We start from the raw sequence: 21,345 nt of genomic DNA, 5'->3' as shown, positions 1-21,345 counted from the left end.
CATAGATTGAGGGCAGTAGAAAACATGAGAAAGGAAGGATCAAAATGCCATTTCTACCTTTTTAGAAATATTTTTAAATGACCTGGAATAAGGCCAAACCATACAGTGTTGTTTTTAGTTTACATTTGTTTCTGAATTAATTGAAGCTTAAAATACTTTGTCTTGGAATTCTTTATGCCATCAAATCTCATCTTGAGGGGGTTCTTTGCAGTTTCTGAAAGCAACAGCTTCATTGGAAAATAGCTTTTTTGGGGGAGGGGAGTGGGAGACAGGGTCTTGTTCTCTGTAGCCTCAACCTCCTGGGCTTATGCAGTCCTCCCACCTCAGCGTCCTGAGAAGCTGGGACCACAGGTACACGCTACCACACCCAGCAAATTTTTGTATTTTTTGTAGTGATGGAGTTTTGCCATGTTGGCCAGGCTGGTATCGAACTTCTAGGCTCAAGCAATCCACCTGCCTCATCCTCCCAAAGTGCTGGGGATTACAGATAGGAGCCACTGCACCTGGCCTGGAAAATAACTTTTAATAGATCTGGTTTCTTTGTGTAAGCGTTCTGTTATTTTTTTGTTTTATGTTTGCCATATCCTCCTGTGGATATACTTAATAACTATATTGTAAGTATGTTCTGATGGCTCCCATTGTTTTTCAACCAAAGAAATGAGGAGATTCTTAGATTATTGGCTCTCTGCCACCTCTCCCTCTAAACACAGCACTCACACAGGCCTTCAGCTAAGAATCTTGTGAAGGGTTACGGAAACAGAACCTTTCTTATTTGACCCATGGGCCTTTGTCGCTTGAACAAGGAAAGCAGTGTTCTGAAAGCTACAGCATTTATGAAGGCTCTGGTAAAAATATTTCATGTACATGGACTGGAGATTAACTTCTTTCATCTTGTTCTCCAACAAATTAAACAATGCAAAGAGATTTCAAGTGCATTCTTGGTAATGAAATGCTTGGGTGAATTATAATCCTAATTGCTATTGTTCATTTTCACAGCTGCATTTTGACACTTTTAACTGCCTAAGCCACGCATTCTTCAGCCACCAGGATAAACAAAAGCATTCTGAAATTCATCATTTTGTGGCATCTTAAATTGTGAATCTGTTATTGGCTGCCTTAGTTTTATTTTGGTTCCATGGTTGATAAAATTAGGAGGAAAATTATTCTTCTACATTTATACATAAAACTGTTGCAATAGAACCATTACTGGATTTTAACGAAAATGTATTCCTTAGTGGTCTTAACATTTTTAAGGGGGGGTGGGCAGTGGAGATTGTGGATTTATTTTAGTCCTGGGGAAGGAATTTATATTTATTTTATCACATTAATTGATATCTTAGGAGGCAGCTTTCTCCAAGATTTGAAAGAAAATAATAGGATTTTGCTTTTCTTCCATAGTAGAACAGTGTTCTGAATTTAAATCTGAAAGCCAGATTGATTCAGTTTTTTGGCAAGTCACACTTAAATGCATAATTGTTCCTTTAAAATTTGACCCAAACCTGTTTGTTGGTTTGTTCTTTAAACATGAAGAAATTGAAGTGTTTGTAATAAATTTGAAATTTATATTTAAGAGATTTGAGTGCCAATTTCAACCAAACCTTCCTTATTTTAAAAATAGAAGTTTTTGATGACTGAAAAACCATATAGCAAAAGTGGGGTATATGCATGTAATAGTTAACCAAATTCTGATTTTTCACTATTTCTAAGACTTAATGCTAAGTGGAAGAATTGAATTACCATATTCACAGACACCTGTTATAACAATTATTTGGTAATAATTGGAGCTTTCGATGTCAAATGAATACTACTATAGGATGTCACATTTTTGCAGTATTTCTTTATTCTCAAAATGTCTTTGAATTCTTAAATTCATATAAGCATGAGAAATTCCATTTTAACCAAATATTTTGCCATCTCATGTCTTAATCTGATTTTTTCCGAAGTGAATTCTTTCATATAAAAATATTACATAATGTTTTGAAATACTCCTAATAGATGGTTATTTTATATATATTTCCTTTTGTTTTTTGGAGACAGGGTCTTGCTGTATTGCCCAGGCTGGAGTACAGTTGGGCGGTCATGGCTCCCTGAAGCCTTGACCTACTGGAATCAAACAATCTTCCCACCTCAGCCTCCCTAGTAGCTGGGACTACAGGTGCATGCCAACATGTCTGGCTAATTTTTAATTTTTTTTTTTTTTTTAAGAGACCAGGTCTCACTGTGTTGCCCAGGCTGGTGTTGGTTATTATATTTGATAGTAATAATAGCTAACATATATTGAGTACTTTCTATATGTCAGACACTGTGCTAAATAAACACCATTTGCTGTGCTAGCCTTTGAGGTAGTATTCTTATTTATTGGTTGAGGAAACTGAGATTAAGATAATTAAAATAATTTTGTCAAAGGTCACATAGTAAGTGATTGGAATCAGATCTTTCTGACTCCTGAGGCCCACGTTCTTGATCATTGCTGAAGACCTAAGGGAAAGTTAAGTGTCCATTGTACAATCTCCTGATGGAATATTATGCAGCCAGTAAAAGTGAGGGTTACGGTGAATATATGACATAGAAGTGCATATGATAGAGTAAATGAAAAAAGACTTAAGGATCACAGTTCAGTGTTTATAGTGGTTCTAAACATCTGTAGATATCTTTGATTTATTCTTTTAAAAATGTGATATAGATATTGTTCAGCTGTTACATAATTTTGCCTAATTTATAGAATTTCTGTAAGCAGGAAACATAAGCCTGCATTGCATGTAAATCAGATCTGGTCAAGAAACTGACAACTTAGTTTTATAATAGACTCCAGCATGTTCAGTTTTTGTTTTTGTTTTTTAATTTGACCTTCAGCCATTTTTTACTGGACTTAACGCCAGCTCTAATGTAATCTCTCATCTGTATTCTTGAAGGCTAATGGAATAGTAAAATCTGCTTAAAGATAACTTAAGTGTGTTACATAGTGTCCTTGGGGTAGCTTGTGCACAAAAGATGTTTTCTCTCCCATCCTGTAGAGGTAGCTCATTAGGACACCCAGTAGTGTCATTATTAAGTTTTCATGTGTTTCTCAGTTTTGATGCTAATCTTTGTGCATGTGTGCGTGCATTTTTTTCCTCTACAGCACCAATGTGGTTATGAATTATTCAGAGATCGAGTCTAAGGTTCGAGAGGCAACGAACGATGATCCTTGGGGACCTTCTGGGCAACTCATGGGAGAGATTGCCAAGTAAGTGATAATTTGACTCAGCAGTGCAGAAAAAAATCAAAGCATCTTAACACAGAAATATGAAATTTGCTTTCAGATTTAAACTATTTGGCTGCCAAAATATAAATTTTGCATAATCATTCAGATAGTAATGTAGAGAGTTTCAGATACTAATGTGGAAAGTTTTATGCAATCCATTCCCCTTAAAAATTTGGCTCAAAAAAGAAACTCACAGTGTATCTTTTTTAATGAAGTTTTGAGATACACTGTAGCTCACCATGTAAAATTTTGACAAATGCATATAAAATAACTTGAAGTGAAAGTTCCAAAAAAATTTTTCTGTGAACATCTGGGCCATTGTACCAGTGAATGAAGAGCTTGCAAAGTATATTAATTAATTTAATTAATTATTAATTGCAAAGTATTGATTAATTAGTGGGGCTTACATATGTGCCAGGTAGTGTATAAAACATAGGGAAAGCATTTTCAAGGAAGTACATATCTTCTAAATTTTTTGAATTAAGTTTATTAATTTTTAAAAACTCTTCAGGGAAACACCAAATTAGAACAAGTCTGCCATCTACTGTCAAAATTAATATATTGCAGACTCTTAAAGAATGATTCTTTTTTCAGGGCTACATTTATGTATGAACAATTTCCAGAACTTATGAACATGCTTTGGTCACGAATGTTAAAAGACAACAAAAAGAATTGGAGAAGAGTTTATAAGGTATGGACACAAGTCTGCTTTAATTACTTGACATGTTGAAAACAAATGCTGGAAATTTAAGGTGTATATACATAGGTGATTTTGAAGTATATTAAATCCTAGAATAGAATAATCGAATGCACATGAAAGAAGTAGATTTGTTATTTGTGTTCTGTTTTCTAGTCATCATGAACAATTGTTCTGAATGAGAAATTCTTAATAATACTTCTAAATGTTGATTATTTCTTAAAATTTTTCCTACTAAAATGTTTGTGCATATCAAAAATAATGAATCTATAGTAGAGTAGTGTGCATGTTTAGTGTATGAGCAGTTAAGATGAATACCACAGTCTGATATGGTTTGTCATCGACATAGAAATTTACCTAATTTATGATAGTATTCTCACAGTATTCTGTATCCAAAATGTTCAAAATATAATTCTAATTTTAAACTTATGAATATGAACTTTTTATCAGATTCCTTTTGTTCTGATCTCATATAATGCAGAATTCTATAATAATATAGTCATCTATGCTTCTATAACCTACCATATTTTCTTGCTTCTTCAGAATGTTTTTCTTTGCTATCCAAAATGACATAGTTTGGCTTTTAGGATTGAAAATCTATGTGTTAATTTCATTTTTTTTGTTGTTATTTCTTTCTGAAAACATTCAGTGTCATTCCCTCAGGTTGTATGGTAGGTGTGATGAAATAATTGAAGTTTCTGTAAATTAAATTTGCTTTTAGTTTTTTGGTTTTTTAAAAATTCTTGGGTAAACTCCTTTTTAAAAGTCGTATATACCACATAAGGACATTTTAGTCAATGATGGTCTGCTTATATGACAGTGGTCCCATTGGATTATAATACTCTATTTGTTCTGTACCTTTTCTATGTTTAGATACAAAAATACTCAGCATTGTGTTACAGCTGCCTATAGTAGTCATTACAGTAACAATGCTGCACAGGTTTGTAGCCAAGGAGCAATAGATTGTCCCATAGATTGTCAGTGTGTAGCAGGCCATACCATCTAGGTTTGTGTAAGTACACTCTATGATATTAATACAATGACGAAATTGCCTAATGGCACATTACGCAGAACATATCCCCATCATTAAGTGACACATGGCTGTAAATTACTGGTAGAAGGAGGTTTTGTGTCCCTCAGTTTTACCAACCTAACTAAATTTTTTTTGTTTTTGCCACCCCCTCCTTTCCGCCTAACTAGATTTTCATATACCTGATCAAGTGAGGTTTGTTCCAAGCATTGTTAAGTTCAAAATGTACAATTTATTATACAGTATATTCACAAAGTTTTGTAGGAGTAACTACTGTCTAATTCCAGAACATTTTTATCACCCTGTAAAGAAACCCTATACCCATTAGCAGTCATTCCAAATTTACATTTTAACAAAATTTAGTTTGGGGGTGGGGGTTGGTTGTTGTTTGTTTGTTTTTGAGACAGTCTGGCTTTGTCACCCAAGCCAGAATGCAGTGGCATGCCCTTGGCTCACTGCAGTCTTGACCTCCTGGGCTCAAGAGATCCTCCTGCCTCAACCTCCTAAGTAGCTAGGACTACAGGTGTGCACTACAATACCCAGCTGTGTGTGTGTGTGTGTGTGTGTGTGTGTGCGTGTGTGTATGTGTGAAGATGTCTATTTTGCAAAATTTTCTACCTTCAGGTTGTTTAAATTATTTTTTGGTAACAATCTTTTTTTTTTTTTTTTTTGAGACAGAGTTTCTCTGTCGCCGAGGCTGGAGTGCAGTGGTGCGGGCTCAGCTCACTGCAACCTCCACCTTCTGGGTTCGAGTGATTCTTGTGCTTCAGCCACCTCAGTAGCTGAGATTACAGGCGTGGGCCACCATGCCCAGCTAATTTTTGTATTTTTAGTAGAGACGAGGTTTCACCATGTTGCCCAACCTGGTCTTAAATTCCTGACCTCAAGTGATCCGCCCACCTCGGCCTCCCAGGAAGTGCTGGGGTTACAGGCATGAGCCGCTGAGCCTGGCCACAACCTTTTAAAACAAAAGCCACATAATTAACCTCAAAATTAAATTTTATCTGGGGAAAATACTATAGGATTGTTTAATTACCAAATAATTTCTGGCAATTCACAGTTCCATAATGCTCAGATAAAAAGTAAAAACTGAGTCAGCTTTCTAAAACCTTATTGTCTATTTATATCAAACATTCTGATATTTTGAACATCAGTGTTATTCTTTTAAGTCTTTGACACATAGTATCCAGTAGATGATTTATAATTATTTATCATGCTTAATATAAGAGGAACTTCAAATTGATTATGTAAGTTCTAGATTATGTGTTTAAAGTCTAATGTAAAGAAATCTCACCGCCAGCATGAAGATTCTTTATTTGCTAATGTTAGAATTATTTTTTTTAACCATTTACCAAAGCTCTACTAGAATATATTTCATTAAATCATTTATTGCTTTGTATTTTTACAGTCGTTGCTGCTCCTAGCTTACCTCATAAGGAATGGATCAGAGCGTGTTGTTACAAGTGCCAGAGAACACATTTATGATTTACGATCCCTGGAAAATTACCACTTTGTAGGTGAGCAATAGAAAAACCTTATAAGCAAATTAAAACAGTAGTTGGAGTTGTCAGTCACCTGAACCAGCTTAGAAGCTTCTCTGCTCTAATTAGAATGTGACTGTTGCTGGTTGTGTGACGAGTGCAGAATCCAAGACGTGGGGCCCTAGAGTATTAATTAGTGAAGACAAGAACTTGCAGAAAAGACTGGCTAATAACAACAGAACCAACACAACATGAGTGTTCGGGTTTATATTAAAATATGCACTGGAGACTGGTCCCCTGTGGTGTCCATAAAGGAATAGCTTTAATCATATGGGAAGAAAAGGTTAGAGCTCCAAAACACACACATCTGTTTGAAGCTGGAGTTTTTTTCCCTCCCACCAAATAATATTTACTGTGCAAAGGCAGCAAGGCCACAGTGTGTTTTGAATGTGAAAGAGGCTAGAAAATGAAGCACATTTCATTTTGTAGCGTACCCCACTTGTAAGCACTTTAAAAATTCAGTTTTTGAGCTATGCTAAAACCTCATAATTAGTGTTCCAGACTTGTACTGGGGAAACCAAGACATTTGTGTGCTTTTCAGTTATTAACATGCTAAAGTGGTTCTTCTTTTGATTTGTTTTCTTAAAATATGATAGAAAAACACAATAGCACTTATGGATATGTCTATTTTGTGTGGTCATCATCAGTAATCCTTTTTAGGTCAATCTTTAATTGACCTTGCATAGTACCATTATCTGTGGTCCTTTTTAGTTCATCTTTACATGCTCTTATAAGCCGAAATTCCATTTTAGAACTTAGAATTTGCTGAAGAGGAAACGACAAAGTTAAATAGCACAACTTGCCCCTTTCTATTGTTTTTTAAATATTGAAGTTTCTTATGTTGAAGTTTTTGTGTCTTTTTTTTAATCTTAAAGAGCTTGATACATATTAAGTGAATTCTTAGGTTTTGCTTATCTCTTACCATCCTCATAGATGAGCATGGTAAGGATCAAGGTATAAATATTCGACAGAAGGTGAAGGAATTGGTTGAATTTGCCCAGGATGACGACAGGCTTCGTGAAGAGCGAAAGAAAGCAAAGAAGAACAAAGACAAGTATGTTGGGGTTTCCTCAGACAGTGTTGGAGGATTCAGATACAGTGAGTATCAAAGACAAGCTGACACCTAAGCATCAGCCTAGCTTCTTGAGTATATTTTAAGAATCAGTGAAATACCAAAGACCAAAATGCTAATTTTCTTTTCTAGGAATACATAGAATACTAAAATACACGCAGTACTAATCTTGACTTCTACTATCACATGAATCTTCCTATTTTTAACTTGTGGGTTCGGCAATAGGATTTTAACCATTACTGGCTAATTAAATGACTGCATATTTTGAGGTGTCATACAGAGATTAAAACAGATATATGCCCTTCCCTCTTAGGATTGCCATTTTAAAAAGAAGGGGGAAGAAAGTTTCTATAACTCAGAGTTTAGAGTATAAAAATAAAAAGTTTGATCAGGAGATCCATCTTTCTAATTTGAAACCAATTTAGCTGTATTTTTGGCCCAAACCAGATAAGCTTCCTGACAGTCATTCCAGCCTCAGTCTCTCTTTCTTTATTTAAGCATTGCATACTTTGACATATAAAAGATGACTGACGATACTCGCAGTTTTTCATCTAGGCCTATTGTTTTGTTTATTCTTCCCAGTACACTTAAGAGCAGCTAGAACATTCATCTTTCATGTTTATTTTTAATATAATAATATAGTTTCTCTAAAATAGGGCATAGGTGCTTGAAGCAGATACACAAAATAGGAACTGTCTTTCACGGCATGTCCCTTTGGACTTGTTCTGTCTTCTGTGAGCTCTGACAATCTCTTGGTCATTTTGTGTATATGCAGACTGGCCAGTGCTGTGTATTTTAGCAGCTGTTCACTGAGGCTCTCCAGCTCTCCCCACCCATATATGTTTATATTTGGATTATATTGAGCTCTCATATCTCCTTCAATGGAACCATGTAAAAATCTTAACATATAAAATATCCTTACTCATTTATTCCTCTGCTTTCCCACTCTCAAAGAAAAAACACTGCGTTTAGTTAGCTGTTTAAGGATGTTTCTAACAGCAGAAAAATTCCCTTTTTTATATTGAAGCATCAAATACAAGTCAGTTTTTTCTTTTCTTTTCTTTTCTTTTAATAGGGCTAACTCATAGGCAGTGCAACCAGAGTCGGCCACAAGTTAGTTTTTGAATTGGGCAAAAATATTTCTCCTAAAGCATATAAATAATGTTTTGAAGTTTCTATTTGGGGAAGTCCAAAGTTTTTGGATTATTTACCCAAGTAGTAACTTTATTCTTCAGCTTTTTCAAAGTAGTAGCAACTTAATGTGTTTTTAATAGAAATTGCTATTTGAAACTTATTTCCACACTATTCTTGCTTGTATCTTTCTTTTTGCCAGCATGTTATATAATTATATCAGCTAAACTTAGAAAATTGAATACGTTTTCAAACTCAGTCACAATGCACTAACTGCAGCATCTGTATTAAAGATAGAGTTGGATATCCTGTGTGTTTGCATCACATTCTTTTGCTAAGTTATTGTTCATGGTTTATGTTACTCAGACTTAACTAATCACTATTAGCAGTTTTGTGTTTTTTCTTTTTCTTTTTTTTTTTTTTTTTTTGAGGAGTCTCGCTCTGTCATCCAGGCTGGAGTGCAGTGTGACCATCTCAGCTCACTGCAACCTCCGCCTCCCGGGTTCAAGTGATTCTCCTGCCTCATCCTCCCAAGAAGCTGGGACCACAGGCGTGAGCCACCATGCCTTGCCAATTTTTGTATTTTTAGGGTTTCGCCATGTTGGCCAGGCTGGTCTTGAACTCCTGACCTCAAGTGATCCAGCCACCTTGGCCTCCCAAAGTGCTGGGATTACAGGCATGAGCCACCGCACCCGGCCAGTTTTGTGTTTTTTCATTCTGACATTAGATAATGTCTTGCCAATATCCAGTATCTTTAGCAGTAATTCAGTATGATGTTCACCATGCCATGCTAATCAGTTTGGTTTTCATCCACTTCCATTTTTCATGTAAATTTGTTTCTTTCCGAAGTCTAGTTCATCACACTGTTGTTGAAATGTACATACACATTGTTGGAAAATCACTTTTTTAAAAAAACCATCCTGGTTTAAATTTTGTCCAGAAAACTTCATTTTGTCATGTTTTCTTTAAGTTGATGGTCACTTCCAGATTCAGTAAATATGTTAAAATCCTTAAACATGTAACAGAAAATTTTAGCCTTGCAATTTTAGGAGGCAATTCAGCAAAATCGTTTTGTTCAATCTCCAAAGGCTATGTATCCTTTTAGATCCTATAAACAAAATTTCAAAACAAAAGCTCCATTAGCCACTTTTTAGTTATTTTGTTGTTTCTCATTGTCCTTTTCATTTTCTTCCAACCTGCCTTAATTTTTAATGTTTTCTTTTTTAAAAATACCTCACATGCTCTCTGTACCTTCTACTGTTGCTTCTTAAGTTGGATTTGGACATGGAAATGGAAGGGTTTCATTTTGTGTCTGTAATTCCTATGTCTCCTTTGGGTCCCTAGGGGCAAGGACTAAAACAAATCTTGACATTCTGGGTTTTTTGTTTACTGCCACGATCTATTCTCTGCATTCCCAAATTCACACAGAGGCTCTAGGTTTCGCCAGTCTCAGCATATGTTTGGAATGGGTGTTTGAATTGGTTGACACTGTTCTGAACTACTGTTTGAGCATACTTCCTGATTCTAGTGTGTGTAGTTTTTGGTAGTTAGAGTAATCCTTTCTTTGTACAGTAATTACGGAATGCTTTCCCATCCCCTGAAAATTCATTGAATTATTTTTTATTTTGATACTGAGGAGTGACAGTTATTGAGACTTCTTAGCTTATTGGGACATGTAGCATTCAGATTGGAGTTCCTTCAGTTTGTATTTTTTAAGATACTGTTGCTATCCAATGCTTTTCTGAAAATTGGGAAGCCATTAAGGGACAGGAATAAAATATAACATATTAAGTGTCTTTTGTGAAAACAGAAAGATTTTCATTTCTCTTTTGCTTATATAGCTTGTGTTGGTTTTGTGTTTTCCACTACTCCTTTCAGTAGCCTTTAAGAATTTCCTGATATGCTGTGCTGTGCATTAAGGTTGCGTAAGTATTCATAAACAAAAGCTTTTGAATCTGCATTCCTGCCACTTAATGACTGGCATTACATGCTATGCCTTGCTGTAATTGTGTTGATTCAGCACTGTGGGAGCTTTCTGTTTTCCTTTGAAAATGATTTTATTATGAGGAAAAGCCTGAGAAATAAGGACTTGTAGATACCTTTTGAATTTAATGTCCTTAGAATTGCTTCTTTTTTTAATGCTCTATCTAGGTGAAAGATATGATCCTGAGCCCAAATCAAAATGGGATGAGGAGTGGGATAAAAACAAGAGTGCTTTTCCATTCAGTGATAAATTAGGTGAGCTGAGTGATAAAATTGGAAGCACAATTGATGACACCATCAGCAAGTTCCGGAGGAAAGATAGAGAAGACTCTCCAGAAAGATGCAGGTATTTTACCACTTTGTCTCCCAGGTCTCTTAGAAAGAGCCCTAAATTTATGCCACTGGGTTTTTGGTTTTTTGTTGGTTTTGTTTGGGGTATTAACATTATCTGAAATTGGGCCTTTTTTTTTTTTTTTTTTTAATAGACTTCATTTGTTTTTAGAGCAATTTAAGCTCGCAGAAAAATTGTGCATAAAGTGCAGAGCTGCCATATACCCACTTCCCCTTCATAACAGGTTCTGTGAACATCTTGCATTACTATGGTGCATTTGTTAACAATTGAAAAGCCAGTATTGATACACTTATTAACTAAAGTCTGTAGTTTACGTTGGGGTTTCCTATATTGTACACTTCTATGGGTTTCGACAAATGCATAATATTCCTCATTACTGTATCGTATAGAATAGTTTCACTGCCCTAAATATGCCCTGTGCAGAAATGTGGAACAAGTCTTAAATGTGCAAGTTATCCTTGCACAGGGGGCATGCTAATCTTCCCTGTATTGTTCTGGTTTTAGTACATGTGCTGCTGAAGCAAGCACTGTGCAACTATTTTTAAGATACTAGGTTATACACTACTTGCAATTAGTATTGACATACTTTCCGTGTTGCCTCTGTCTACTTATTTTTGAAGTTGATCCTGTGTATTTTTATTCAAGCTAGTAGTCTTTCCTTGGATTTTTTTCCCCAGTAAAAACTTGTATAGATTATTTTGCATTTGGACCTTAGATGATCCAGGGACCTAAGATACTGAGGGATAATGAAGTTTATATATTAAGTTTAATTAAACGTAAGTCAAAGGATTTGAAATTTAATGCTTCCTTGACATTTCATTATGATTCTGTGCCAGTGTGTACCAGAAAAACAATCCAAATGGATTTTGAACCAGTTTTTGAGAATAGAGCTGTATTTTTATAAACTACATTTTCTGATGGTAGGGTGTTAGTATTTAGTTTTACATGGAACAATACTTTGAGCTTTGCAGCAGTCACTTTTGTTCTTACTTACCAATATTATTATAAACCAATTTTTCTGGGAATGTAAAGGGTAACGCATATAGCACTTAATTTACAGAGCAAATTTTACTTTGTAAATTTGACCTTTATCATTTGTGCCTCACAATATCTCTACTAGAGTAGAATAAGAATTTTGTCTTTGTTGTTTATAAGTAAAACCTAAAACCCAGTCACACTGTGTGGACTTGCCTAAATAACACAGTTAGTGATGGAACCAAGCCTTCAAGTGAGTTCTCGTAACTAAACGCCATCTCTTTTTCTTTACCCTGCGCCAAAAATCCTAGTAGTTCAGAATTAGGGATCATTAAAAAGAGGTCCAAACAAAAATACAATCTAATTAGTGTATTTTTAGGATGTTTTCATATCTTTTAAATCCCTGGAATGCCTGTTCAGGAAATACCAACAGAATAATGGCCATAATTTCAATAATGTTTTCCAAACCAAGCCAAAACTTACACAGGCCACAAAAACATTAATGAGGGAAACAGCTCTGTATATTTGAAGTGGGCACCATTTCCCTCCCAATGTTTGGTATTTATAATTATCATATGCATGCTTTTTCAGTATTAAAAAGCTAGATATATACTTGTAAAATAGATTTATTCAAAGTGCTAAAAATAAGTTCTAGCTCTTCAAAGATCACATTCCAGTTTTTCAAACAGTCTTGAAAAAGAGACATTTCAGGGCAGGCTCAGTTCCACCACTAACTGTGTTACTTTAGGCAGATCCACACAGTCTGGTTGGGTCTTAGGTTTTACTTATAAACAATAACGCTATGTAGGCTGGTTAGATATCTGTGTGTGTTCTGTATTGTTACTTTCTCTCCTTTGCCCTTCTATCCTTAGTTTTTCTTTTCTTTGTCTCTCTACTCTTCTTTTATTTCTGTTTCTCCCATGATTTTTATTTTTTATGTTGCCTCTAAGACAGGATCTCCTAGAGTTTCTAAATCTTTAAGGAGTATTTAGGTTTAAAAGAGTGAAAATGCAGTGAACATGGTTTATCGTGATAATGATAGGGCACACCAGGAACTTTTTATCTTAAAGTATTTGTGAGAGAAGAGTAGATTTTTTGACAGAGTTGCATGTGACCTCAATCCTGATGGCATGTTACCTGAATTTCATACTTATTAGTTCACTGTTACATTCAGGAATTCTTGAACATTGATCAGATATGGAGCTTCCATTTCATCGTGTGCTAGTCAGATTTATATTTTCAACTTGTGAATAAATTATTTTGCGCTGAAATAAAATTGGACACCAAAAAAGTAAGAAATTTCAGTTTTACTTGTAGGACTAATGGGAATCTTCAGGTCATTTGTTGTTGAGAAGTTAGTAAGGGCTTTTGAATGCGTATCAGAACTTGTAGGTTCCTTAAAATGTTTATATATAAAAATATATTTAACCCCTTTGCTCTGTGTGGGAAGTCATTCTTTTTGATCTTTGATTTATACAAGTTCCAGATTGGTTTATATTTAAGTACAAGTTGCTATAGTTCAGTCTGAGGTAAATTGCATCAGCAGTAGTCATAGTTTAAAGGAGAATTTTAAACATTATATTCCAGAATATTTATAAATTAAACCACCTACTCTAAAATTAAGTAATACAGGTAATGGAACATGTTTCAAGTAACATTTCTCTCTTTCTCTCTCTTTCTCTCTCTCTCTCTCTGTCTCTCTGTCTCCTACTTACATCAGAAAAAAACCCAATGACTTGTTACTAGAGAACAGACTAGGGCTGATATTTTCATTCCTAGCATATGAAAAACCCAGGCTTTTACTGTTTAGTTTTTAAAATCTTTTTCACTATTAAAGAAAAAGGAAAGAAAAAAATGTTGAATGTGGCTGAAGGAGAATTATCTTTAAAATATTTTAAATACAGTTGTTTTCTAGAAAGCGTTTTCTATAGTTATATAAAAGTTTGATCTCCTGATACTATAGTAAAATAGCACAGTTGTAAAGTGCATTCCCTTATATTTTCATGCATTTACAGATGAGAGTTTAATTATTCGAATTAAGATGTGTGATTTTTTTAGCATCCATTGAACTTTTAATATTTTATTATGTACACACATTAGTCTTTGAGAGTTGATGCAGAATTGTGTTGTAAAAGTGGAACTATAGTTATTTGCACACAATCCGTGTCAAGGAAATAATCATCACATGCAAGTGTTTGAACTCTCAGGGTCTTATCATGGATTCTGATATCAAATCCTATTTTATTTTTAAGTTAAGCTTAAATCTGTAATAAACAAAAACGAGTTATTTTGACATTTTTTATTTATACACATTTATGTAAATACTTTTTTGTAGCAGTATTTTAGACTTATATAGGATATTCTCTGTGTTTCCACTTCCCCTCCCCAGCGCACACATATCATTATTCAGACAGCTTAGATAACATTCTGTTGATCCCTGTCAAGTAGTCAAAGTATGAAATTTTGGAGTTACTGTATTTGAAATTCTTCAGCTCAAATCACTGAGGGACCCATTTTAAAATAATCCTGTCTTATTATTTTGCTTCATTTTTAATATCTTTTAGCGACAGCGATGAGGAAAAGAAAGCGAGAAGAGGCAGATCTCCCAAAGGTGAATTCAAAGATGAAGAGGAGACTGTGACGACAAAGCATATTCATATCACACAGGCCACAGAGACCACCACAACCAGACACAAGCGCACAGCAAATCCTTCCAAAACCATTGATCTTGGAGCAGCAGCACATTACACAGGGGACAAAGCAAGTCCAGATCAGAATGCTTCAACCCACACACCTCAGTCTTCAGTTAAGGTGGGAATGGCAGTAGTTTACACATTATACATGGTTTTATTTTTATAAACCGCTCTTAGAATTCCTGCATTAGTAGGCTTGGGCATTTCTAGGCAATCATATTAATTATAGATCATCTGGCATGTATTACCAAGAGACATTAATAATAAGAAATCTCTTTGAGGGGAGAAACCTGTCCAATTGCTGAATGATTGGGTACTTTCTATGAAAGTAGAAATGACACTTTTGGTTCATTTGGGGAAGGTTGTGAATCAGAATGTAGTGCCTCTGTCCCCATCTAGACAATACTGGTTACCAACCACAAGTAGATTCACTAAAGAAAACATTGGAAGTATTTGAAAGTTTTAAGAAATGACAAACGAGGGAGTAAGAAGAGATATATAGGGGCAAGTTATCTCATGTAATGTAGAAACGTTGCCTATAAAGGGAGGTGTGTTTGCCTCACAGTCATTACTGATCAGTATCAAAAGAAGCACTGCCTCTTGTACCATCTTCGTTTGTTTTTATTTACCATAGAGATGAAATCCACATGCTAGGTACCTGGCCAAACCCTAGTCTTTTCAGCAGAAATCTGCCAAATAGGGAGATTTGCCTCAAAAGACTAAATTATTGTTTTTGTCACTTTCCCCGACTACTGTTTCCCCAGTTTGTGTCTTTGCAAGAGAAATAGCTAAAAGCTGGGAAAAACAGTTTTCTAATGTATGCAGCAGATTGTAGGTGACTCTGAAAATAAAACCAGGCCTGCTTAGTTGCAATAACAAATACCATGTCAGCTTTTGCCAAATATCTGTATAATTTTTTTAATAATAGATTGAGACTTTTATCACATATCTTAAAGGATTTTAAATAACAGTTTGTAGTATAGCCTGAATATATGACACTCTGCAATAAATATTTTATATTTGTAGTACAAGCTTTTTCTTTTTCTTTTTTTGGAAGACCGAGTTTCGCTCTTGTTGCCCAGGCTAGAGTGCAATGGCGCGATCTTGGCTCACCGCAACCTCTGCTTCCCAGGTTCAAGCGATTCTCCTGCCTCAGCCTCCCAAGTAGCTGAGATTACAGGCATGCATCACCATGCCCGGCTAATTTTTTTGTATTTTTAGTAGAGACGGGCTTTCTCCATGTTGGTCAGGCTAGTCTCGAACTCCCGACCTCAAGTGATCCGACTGCTTCGGCCTCCCAAAGTGTTGGGATTACAGGCTTGAGCCACCGCGCCCGGCAGTACAAGCTTTTTCTTTTTTGTTTTCATTTACCCTCCTCCCCTCAAAAAAAGTGTCTAGAAGGTTGAAGTTCTTAGAAAGTTACCCAACTCATTTTGGATCTCTTTTTAAAGGTGTTTTGGAATCACAGTATATAGTATTTTAGTCTTCAAAGTTCAAATCAACATGCCTAGGATCTTAGGGTTTCCCCATTGCCTAATAATTGAGTTCTAATTTAGCATGTATATATCTAACATATAGGACATAGGTATTTAGGTATCAGGGTGCTTAGCTTTGTGGAGAAGATAAAAATAGTATTACAGGTATAGGCCTCAGTTTAGTTTGGGAACTAAATATGAAACATATCAATATATCAAATAACATAGAATTATACTAACTTGTGTGATATATAAACAATAAGTTTTGCTAAGGTTCATAGAAATTTAGAGCTGTTTAGGATCTTGACCTCTAATCCAGTAGATCTCAAGCCTTGGAATTATCTAGGGAGCTTTCTTGTAAGACTTTAACAGGCCAAGGTCTTGGCCTTTTTATACCTGGGCAATTATGACTCAGTATATTGTATGGGACTGGTACATATGCTAGGGTATTTTTTTTTTTTTTTTTTAATGAACTGATACTTAGCATTAAGATTTGAGTGGGATCTGGCAGTTAACATTTTCCAGAGTGAAATGCAGTCAGAAAAGTGAGGTAGGAAAAAAAGTGTCAATGTTAAGAGACTTTTACCCTGCTGGGAATAGGAGGTACTTAAAAGTGCTTGCTGCCTCTCCATAAGGATTCAAGGTCAGTACTCTTTTTCCAGAAAACCCTACCCTTATTAAGCTAATTACAGGTATTTATGTCTAAATTGAGAATTAGAGATGGATAGAGCTGATTTTTAGAAAAACAAACTTTTCGAAGCTCCTGAGTTATGTGTGTGTTTTCAGACTTCAGTGCCTAGCAGCAAGTCATCTGGTGACCTTGTTGATCTGTTTGATGGCACCAGCCAGTCAACAGGTAAGCTTCTACATTGGCCTTTTCTTTTGGTTTGAGAGTCATTTTTTAAAATGCCAAATAAAAGATAGATTGAAAAATAGGATTACTTATTTGCATTGGGTTCATTTTTTATATGAAATTAGTGAGTCTTGAGCATTATTTGGAATCATTGTGTTATTTTTGCTTATCTTTTTATATGTACACCCATTTCTCTATCCCTATTTTATACCTTTTTCTGACCCACCCTCAGACTAGCAAAACTTTGTTTGTGGTCAGTACTTATTGGTGGTTAATAATAGTATCCTCAAATCATTATCATACTTAGATTTTAATGACTCCTCATACCTGATGTACTGTGTCTTCCCTAATTAATAATAAACAGTATTTCAGGGCATCATGTACTTTCTGAAATTTTTCATCATAGATTTTGGAATCTATAGTTTCCATTTTTAATTTTTAAGATTAACTTGGAGAAACAAAAAATTGCATTTAAACTGTTGCCTTTACTTTCTTTATAAGCAAAAGGTACTGCTCTGCACATTTTACTGTCTTTCCCTAAATTTTAATTGCAGCTGTCACCTTGGGCATGCCTAGAGATCATTTAACTTTTTATTCTTTTAATTGAACAAATATTTGTTGAACCAGACACTGATCTGGGTGCTTGTAAAAAACAGAGTTGTTGTCCTCATGCAAAGGTCAAGTGGAGAAAATAATCATTAATCAGAGTCACAAATAGTTATCTAGTGATAAACAATGGCAAGTGCTTCAGTCAGAGGAATGACATTCTCTGAAAGTATGTAACTACCAAACATATTTAAAGAGGGCGGCTGGGCATGGTGGCTGACCCCTGTAATCCCAGCTCTTTGGGAGGCCGAGGGAGGTGGATCACCTGAGATCAGGAGTTCAAGACCAGCCTGGCCAACATGGTGATACCCTGTCTCTATTAAAAATACAAAAATTAGCCGGGCATGGTGGCAGGTACCTGTAATCCCAGCTACTCGGGAGGCTGAGGCAGGAGAATCGCTTGAACCCCGGAGGCGGAGGTTGCAGTGAGCAGAGATCGCGCCATTGCACTCCAGCCTGGGCAACAACAGTGAAAAACTCCATCTCGAAAAAAAAAAAAACAGGGCTACAGCAAAAGAACTGTTTACCTTGAATTTCTCATAGATGAGATTGATGATTTCTTCAGTTTGATTTCCAGTATGTGCTAGATTATGAGTAATTTCTGATCAATTGTTTTCAAGAAAATTGATATTTTTAGGGTTGTATTTGATGATTATGGAGTTTTAATAAACTATTGCGTGACGTGTCAAAATAGTTTAACAAATACAACTTCTGTTTAAAGACAGTCTTTCCAAGCCTAAGTTCATTTCACATTAAAATGTAGACAGTAAGATGCGAATATGACTAATGTGCAAAGTAAATTTGTTATTCCCAGTTGTGTGTAATGATTTTTCAAAGCCGAATTGCGGCTGTGCACAGTGGCTCACACCTGTAATCCCAGCACTTTGGGAGGCAGAGGCAGGCAGATCACCTGAGGTCAGGAGTTCGAGACCAGCATGGCCAACAGGGTGAAACCCTGTCTCTACTAAAACTACAAAAATTAATTTGGCGTGGTGATGGGCACCTTTAATCCCCGCTACTCAGGAGACTAAGGCAGGAGAATCGCTTGAACCCAGGAGGTGGAGTTTGCAATGAGCTGAGATCATGCCACTACACTCCAGCTGGGGTGACAGAGCAAGACTCTGTCCCAAAAAAAAAAAAACTTTAAATTAACCTTTAAGTGTAAGTCTATGCTGGAAATTACTTTTCGTTAATAGTTTAGTATAATTAATGTAATATAAAGCCCCCTATTATTTCCTCCTCCTTACCTACTATGTTAAAATTCTTGGATTAGGCATGAACTTTATTCAAGCAATTCTCTTGCCTAAGCTTCTCGAGTAGCTGGGATTACAGTCACCTGCCACCATGCCTGGCTAATTTTTGTATATTTAGTAGAGACAGAGTTTCACTGTGTTGGCCAGGCTGGTCTCGAACTCCTGACCTCAGGTGATCTGCCTGCCTCAGCCTCCCGAAGTGCTGGGATTACAGGTGTGAGCCACTGCACCCAGCCCAGACATCTGGTTTGACCTACTTTCTTTCTTTTTTTTTTTTTTTTGAGACAGAGTTTTGCCCTTGTTGCCCAGGCTGGAGTGCAGTACACAGTCTTGACTCACTGCAACCTCTGCCTCCCGGGTTCAAGCGGTTCCCCTGCCTCAGTCTCCCGAGTAGCTGGAATTTCAGGCATGCGCCACCACGCCCGGCTGATTTTTGTATTTTTAGTAGAGACAGGGTTTCTCCATGTTGGCCAGCTTGGTCTCAAACTCCTGACCTCAGGTGATCCACCTGTTTTGGCCTCCCAAAGTGCTGGGATTACAGGCGTGAGCCACCACGCCCGGCCGGCCTACTTTCTGAAATTCTTCAGTTCCCTTTCCCATTTTTCTGTAACTGCAAACTGTTCCTAAAATTATTCATTAAACTTGATTGGACTGTAATGCCCAAGGTTACGGACAGCTACATTAGTTGTGTAACAATTTATGTGATATATTTTTATATGTTTAAGATTTGAACTGTAGAATTAACTGGTAGTTAGCATGTAGTCATATAATACAGATATAGTGTCACAGAATATCAACTATTTTGGACTTCCTGGCATGAAATATTTAAAGGGCCCCTTTCATGCATCTGTGAAAAGTTTTAATGGAGCAATCAGAGAAGAATTAACTAGGAAGGTCAGATGGGTGGATGTAACTTTTCCTCTGTGACATCAAGATTGCTTTGAACAGAGAGATTTATTAAATACCAACATGCTTCCTTTACTTGGCAAGGAACCTTTGAGTGGTTTGTCTTCTCCAGTGCAAACAGTAGTTTGACTAATTAAATAGAAGTAGCAATTGATATTAATATAGTAACTGAGAAAGTTTGAATGACATCTAGGAGGTTTCTTGCCTTAAATTTTATTTTATCTTAATAAAAAGCAACTAATAGAGATTGATATTAGAAGAATTTTTTAAAATTAAAGTTATCTCCTGTTTGAAACCGGATGTTTAACCAGTTTGTGCAGCTCCCTCTTCAATCAGTACATAAATTTAGTTACTCCCAATCTCTATTTAAATATTTTAATAATATATTTTAAATTGAATTCAGCAGTGAAAGGAAATTGGACATTAAATCTTTAGCACTTACACGAGAAGGTATAAGAATCTACCATATTAACATTGCTATTTGGTATGTCATTTGGGTGTCATTTACCAGATGTGCCCATATTTATAATAGTACCATCATGCAAGTAATGTGGGCACAAACTGTAAAGCTAAGCAGATATGGCATCTGTACCACTCACCAGCTAAATATATCCTCTGAGAAAATGTTCAGATTTTTGTGTGTGTGTGATTACATGTTCTTAGCATTCTCAAAAGTATATATGGTAAAATCATTGTCGAATATCTTACCAAGTTTAAAAATATATATGTAAAACCTAACTATCAGGATTTACTTGAGACTATCTCATATCTTAATAAAATGTCCCCTTGTGGTGATATTCTTTTAAAACCTGTACTCACATGGTGTTTCAGTTGCTTTTACATAAAGTACATTTCTAAGTAAACATTTTAAGAAATGAAAAATAATTTAAAGTACAGTCATGGACTGCATAGTATGTGACCATGGTCCCATATACAATACTATATTTCTACTGTACCTTTCTTATGTTTAGATATACAAACACTTTCTATTGTGTTACAGTTGCCTACAGTATCCAGTATAGTGACATGATGTACAGATTTGAAGTCAAGGAGTAATAGGCTATACCTTATAGCCTAGGTATGTAGTAGGCTAACTAGGTTTGTGTAAGTACCCTCTACGATGTTTGCACAATGACAAAATTGCCTAATGCCCCAATGCATTCTGTCATTGAGAAATGTGTGACTATATTTAGAAAATAAGCCAATTAGAAATAGAATGCCAAAAACTGTCCCATTTCTTTTTTTAGTTTATCTCACCTCTTTAAAAAGAAGTCCAACTTGTCTCTTTTGTCCCTTTGTAATTAAGAAATTTAGGTCTTGATTAACATACTGTTAAACTAGATATTTCTAGTACAATAAATAAGGTTGAGAAAATTCAGCATAATCAATACAGATAGAACTTAAGTGACTTGCAATATATTTTGAATGTTTTTAAGTTAAAAAGAAACATTTAAAAGGATTAAGGTATATCAAATCCGAAATGTGTATTACATTTACATTTGAACCTGCTGCTTTGTACCCAGTAATCGCTAGT

General features: G+C 35.6%; 1 protein-coding gene and 1 non-coding gene across 3 annotated transcripts in view; one reads left to right on the top strand and one right to left on the bottom strand.

The window, feature by feature from the left end:
• Nucleotides 1-21,345, top strand: part of CLINT1 (clathrin interactor 1) — a 74,654-nt gene that overhangs the window by 39,994 nt on the left and 13,315 nt on the right. For both annotated transcript variants that reach the window (XM_016954127.4, XM_016954126.4), the window contains exons 2-8: nt 3,122-3,226; nt 3,839-3,935; nt 6,380-6,488; nt 7,446-7,610; nt 10,867-11,044; nt 14,590-14,836; nt 16,980-17,049. In XM_016954127.4, coding sequence (XP_016809616.3) covers nt 3,122-3,226; nt 3,839-3,935; nt 6,380-6,488; nt 7,446-7,610; nt 10,867-11,044; nt 14,590-14,836; nt 16,980-17,049 — 971 coding nt within the window. The remainder of the gene's footprint in view (nt 1-3,121; nt 3,227-3,838; nt 3,936-6,379; nt 6,489-7,445; nt 7,611-10,866; nt 11,045-14,589; nt 14,837-16,979; nt 17,050-21,345) is intronic.
• LOC112209282 (U6 spliceosomal RNA) lies at nt 11,472-11,578 on the bottom strand. The gene has a single exon (XR_002944033.1). It is a non-coding gene; the product is annotated as a U6 spliceosomal RNA (small nuclear RNA).

Source organism: Pan troglodytes, chromosome 4, assembly GCF_028858775.2.
Source record: "Pan troglodytes isolate AG18354 chromosome 4, NHGRI_mPanTro3-v2.0_pri, whole genome shotgun sequence".
In the NCBI taxonomy this organism is placed as follows: Eukaryota; Metazoa; Chordata; class Mammalia; order Primates; family Hominidae; genus Pan; species Pan troglodytes.
Note: the sequence above shows the minus strand (reverse complement) of the source record. Positions and strands in the feature narration are given on the sequence as shown.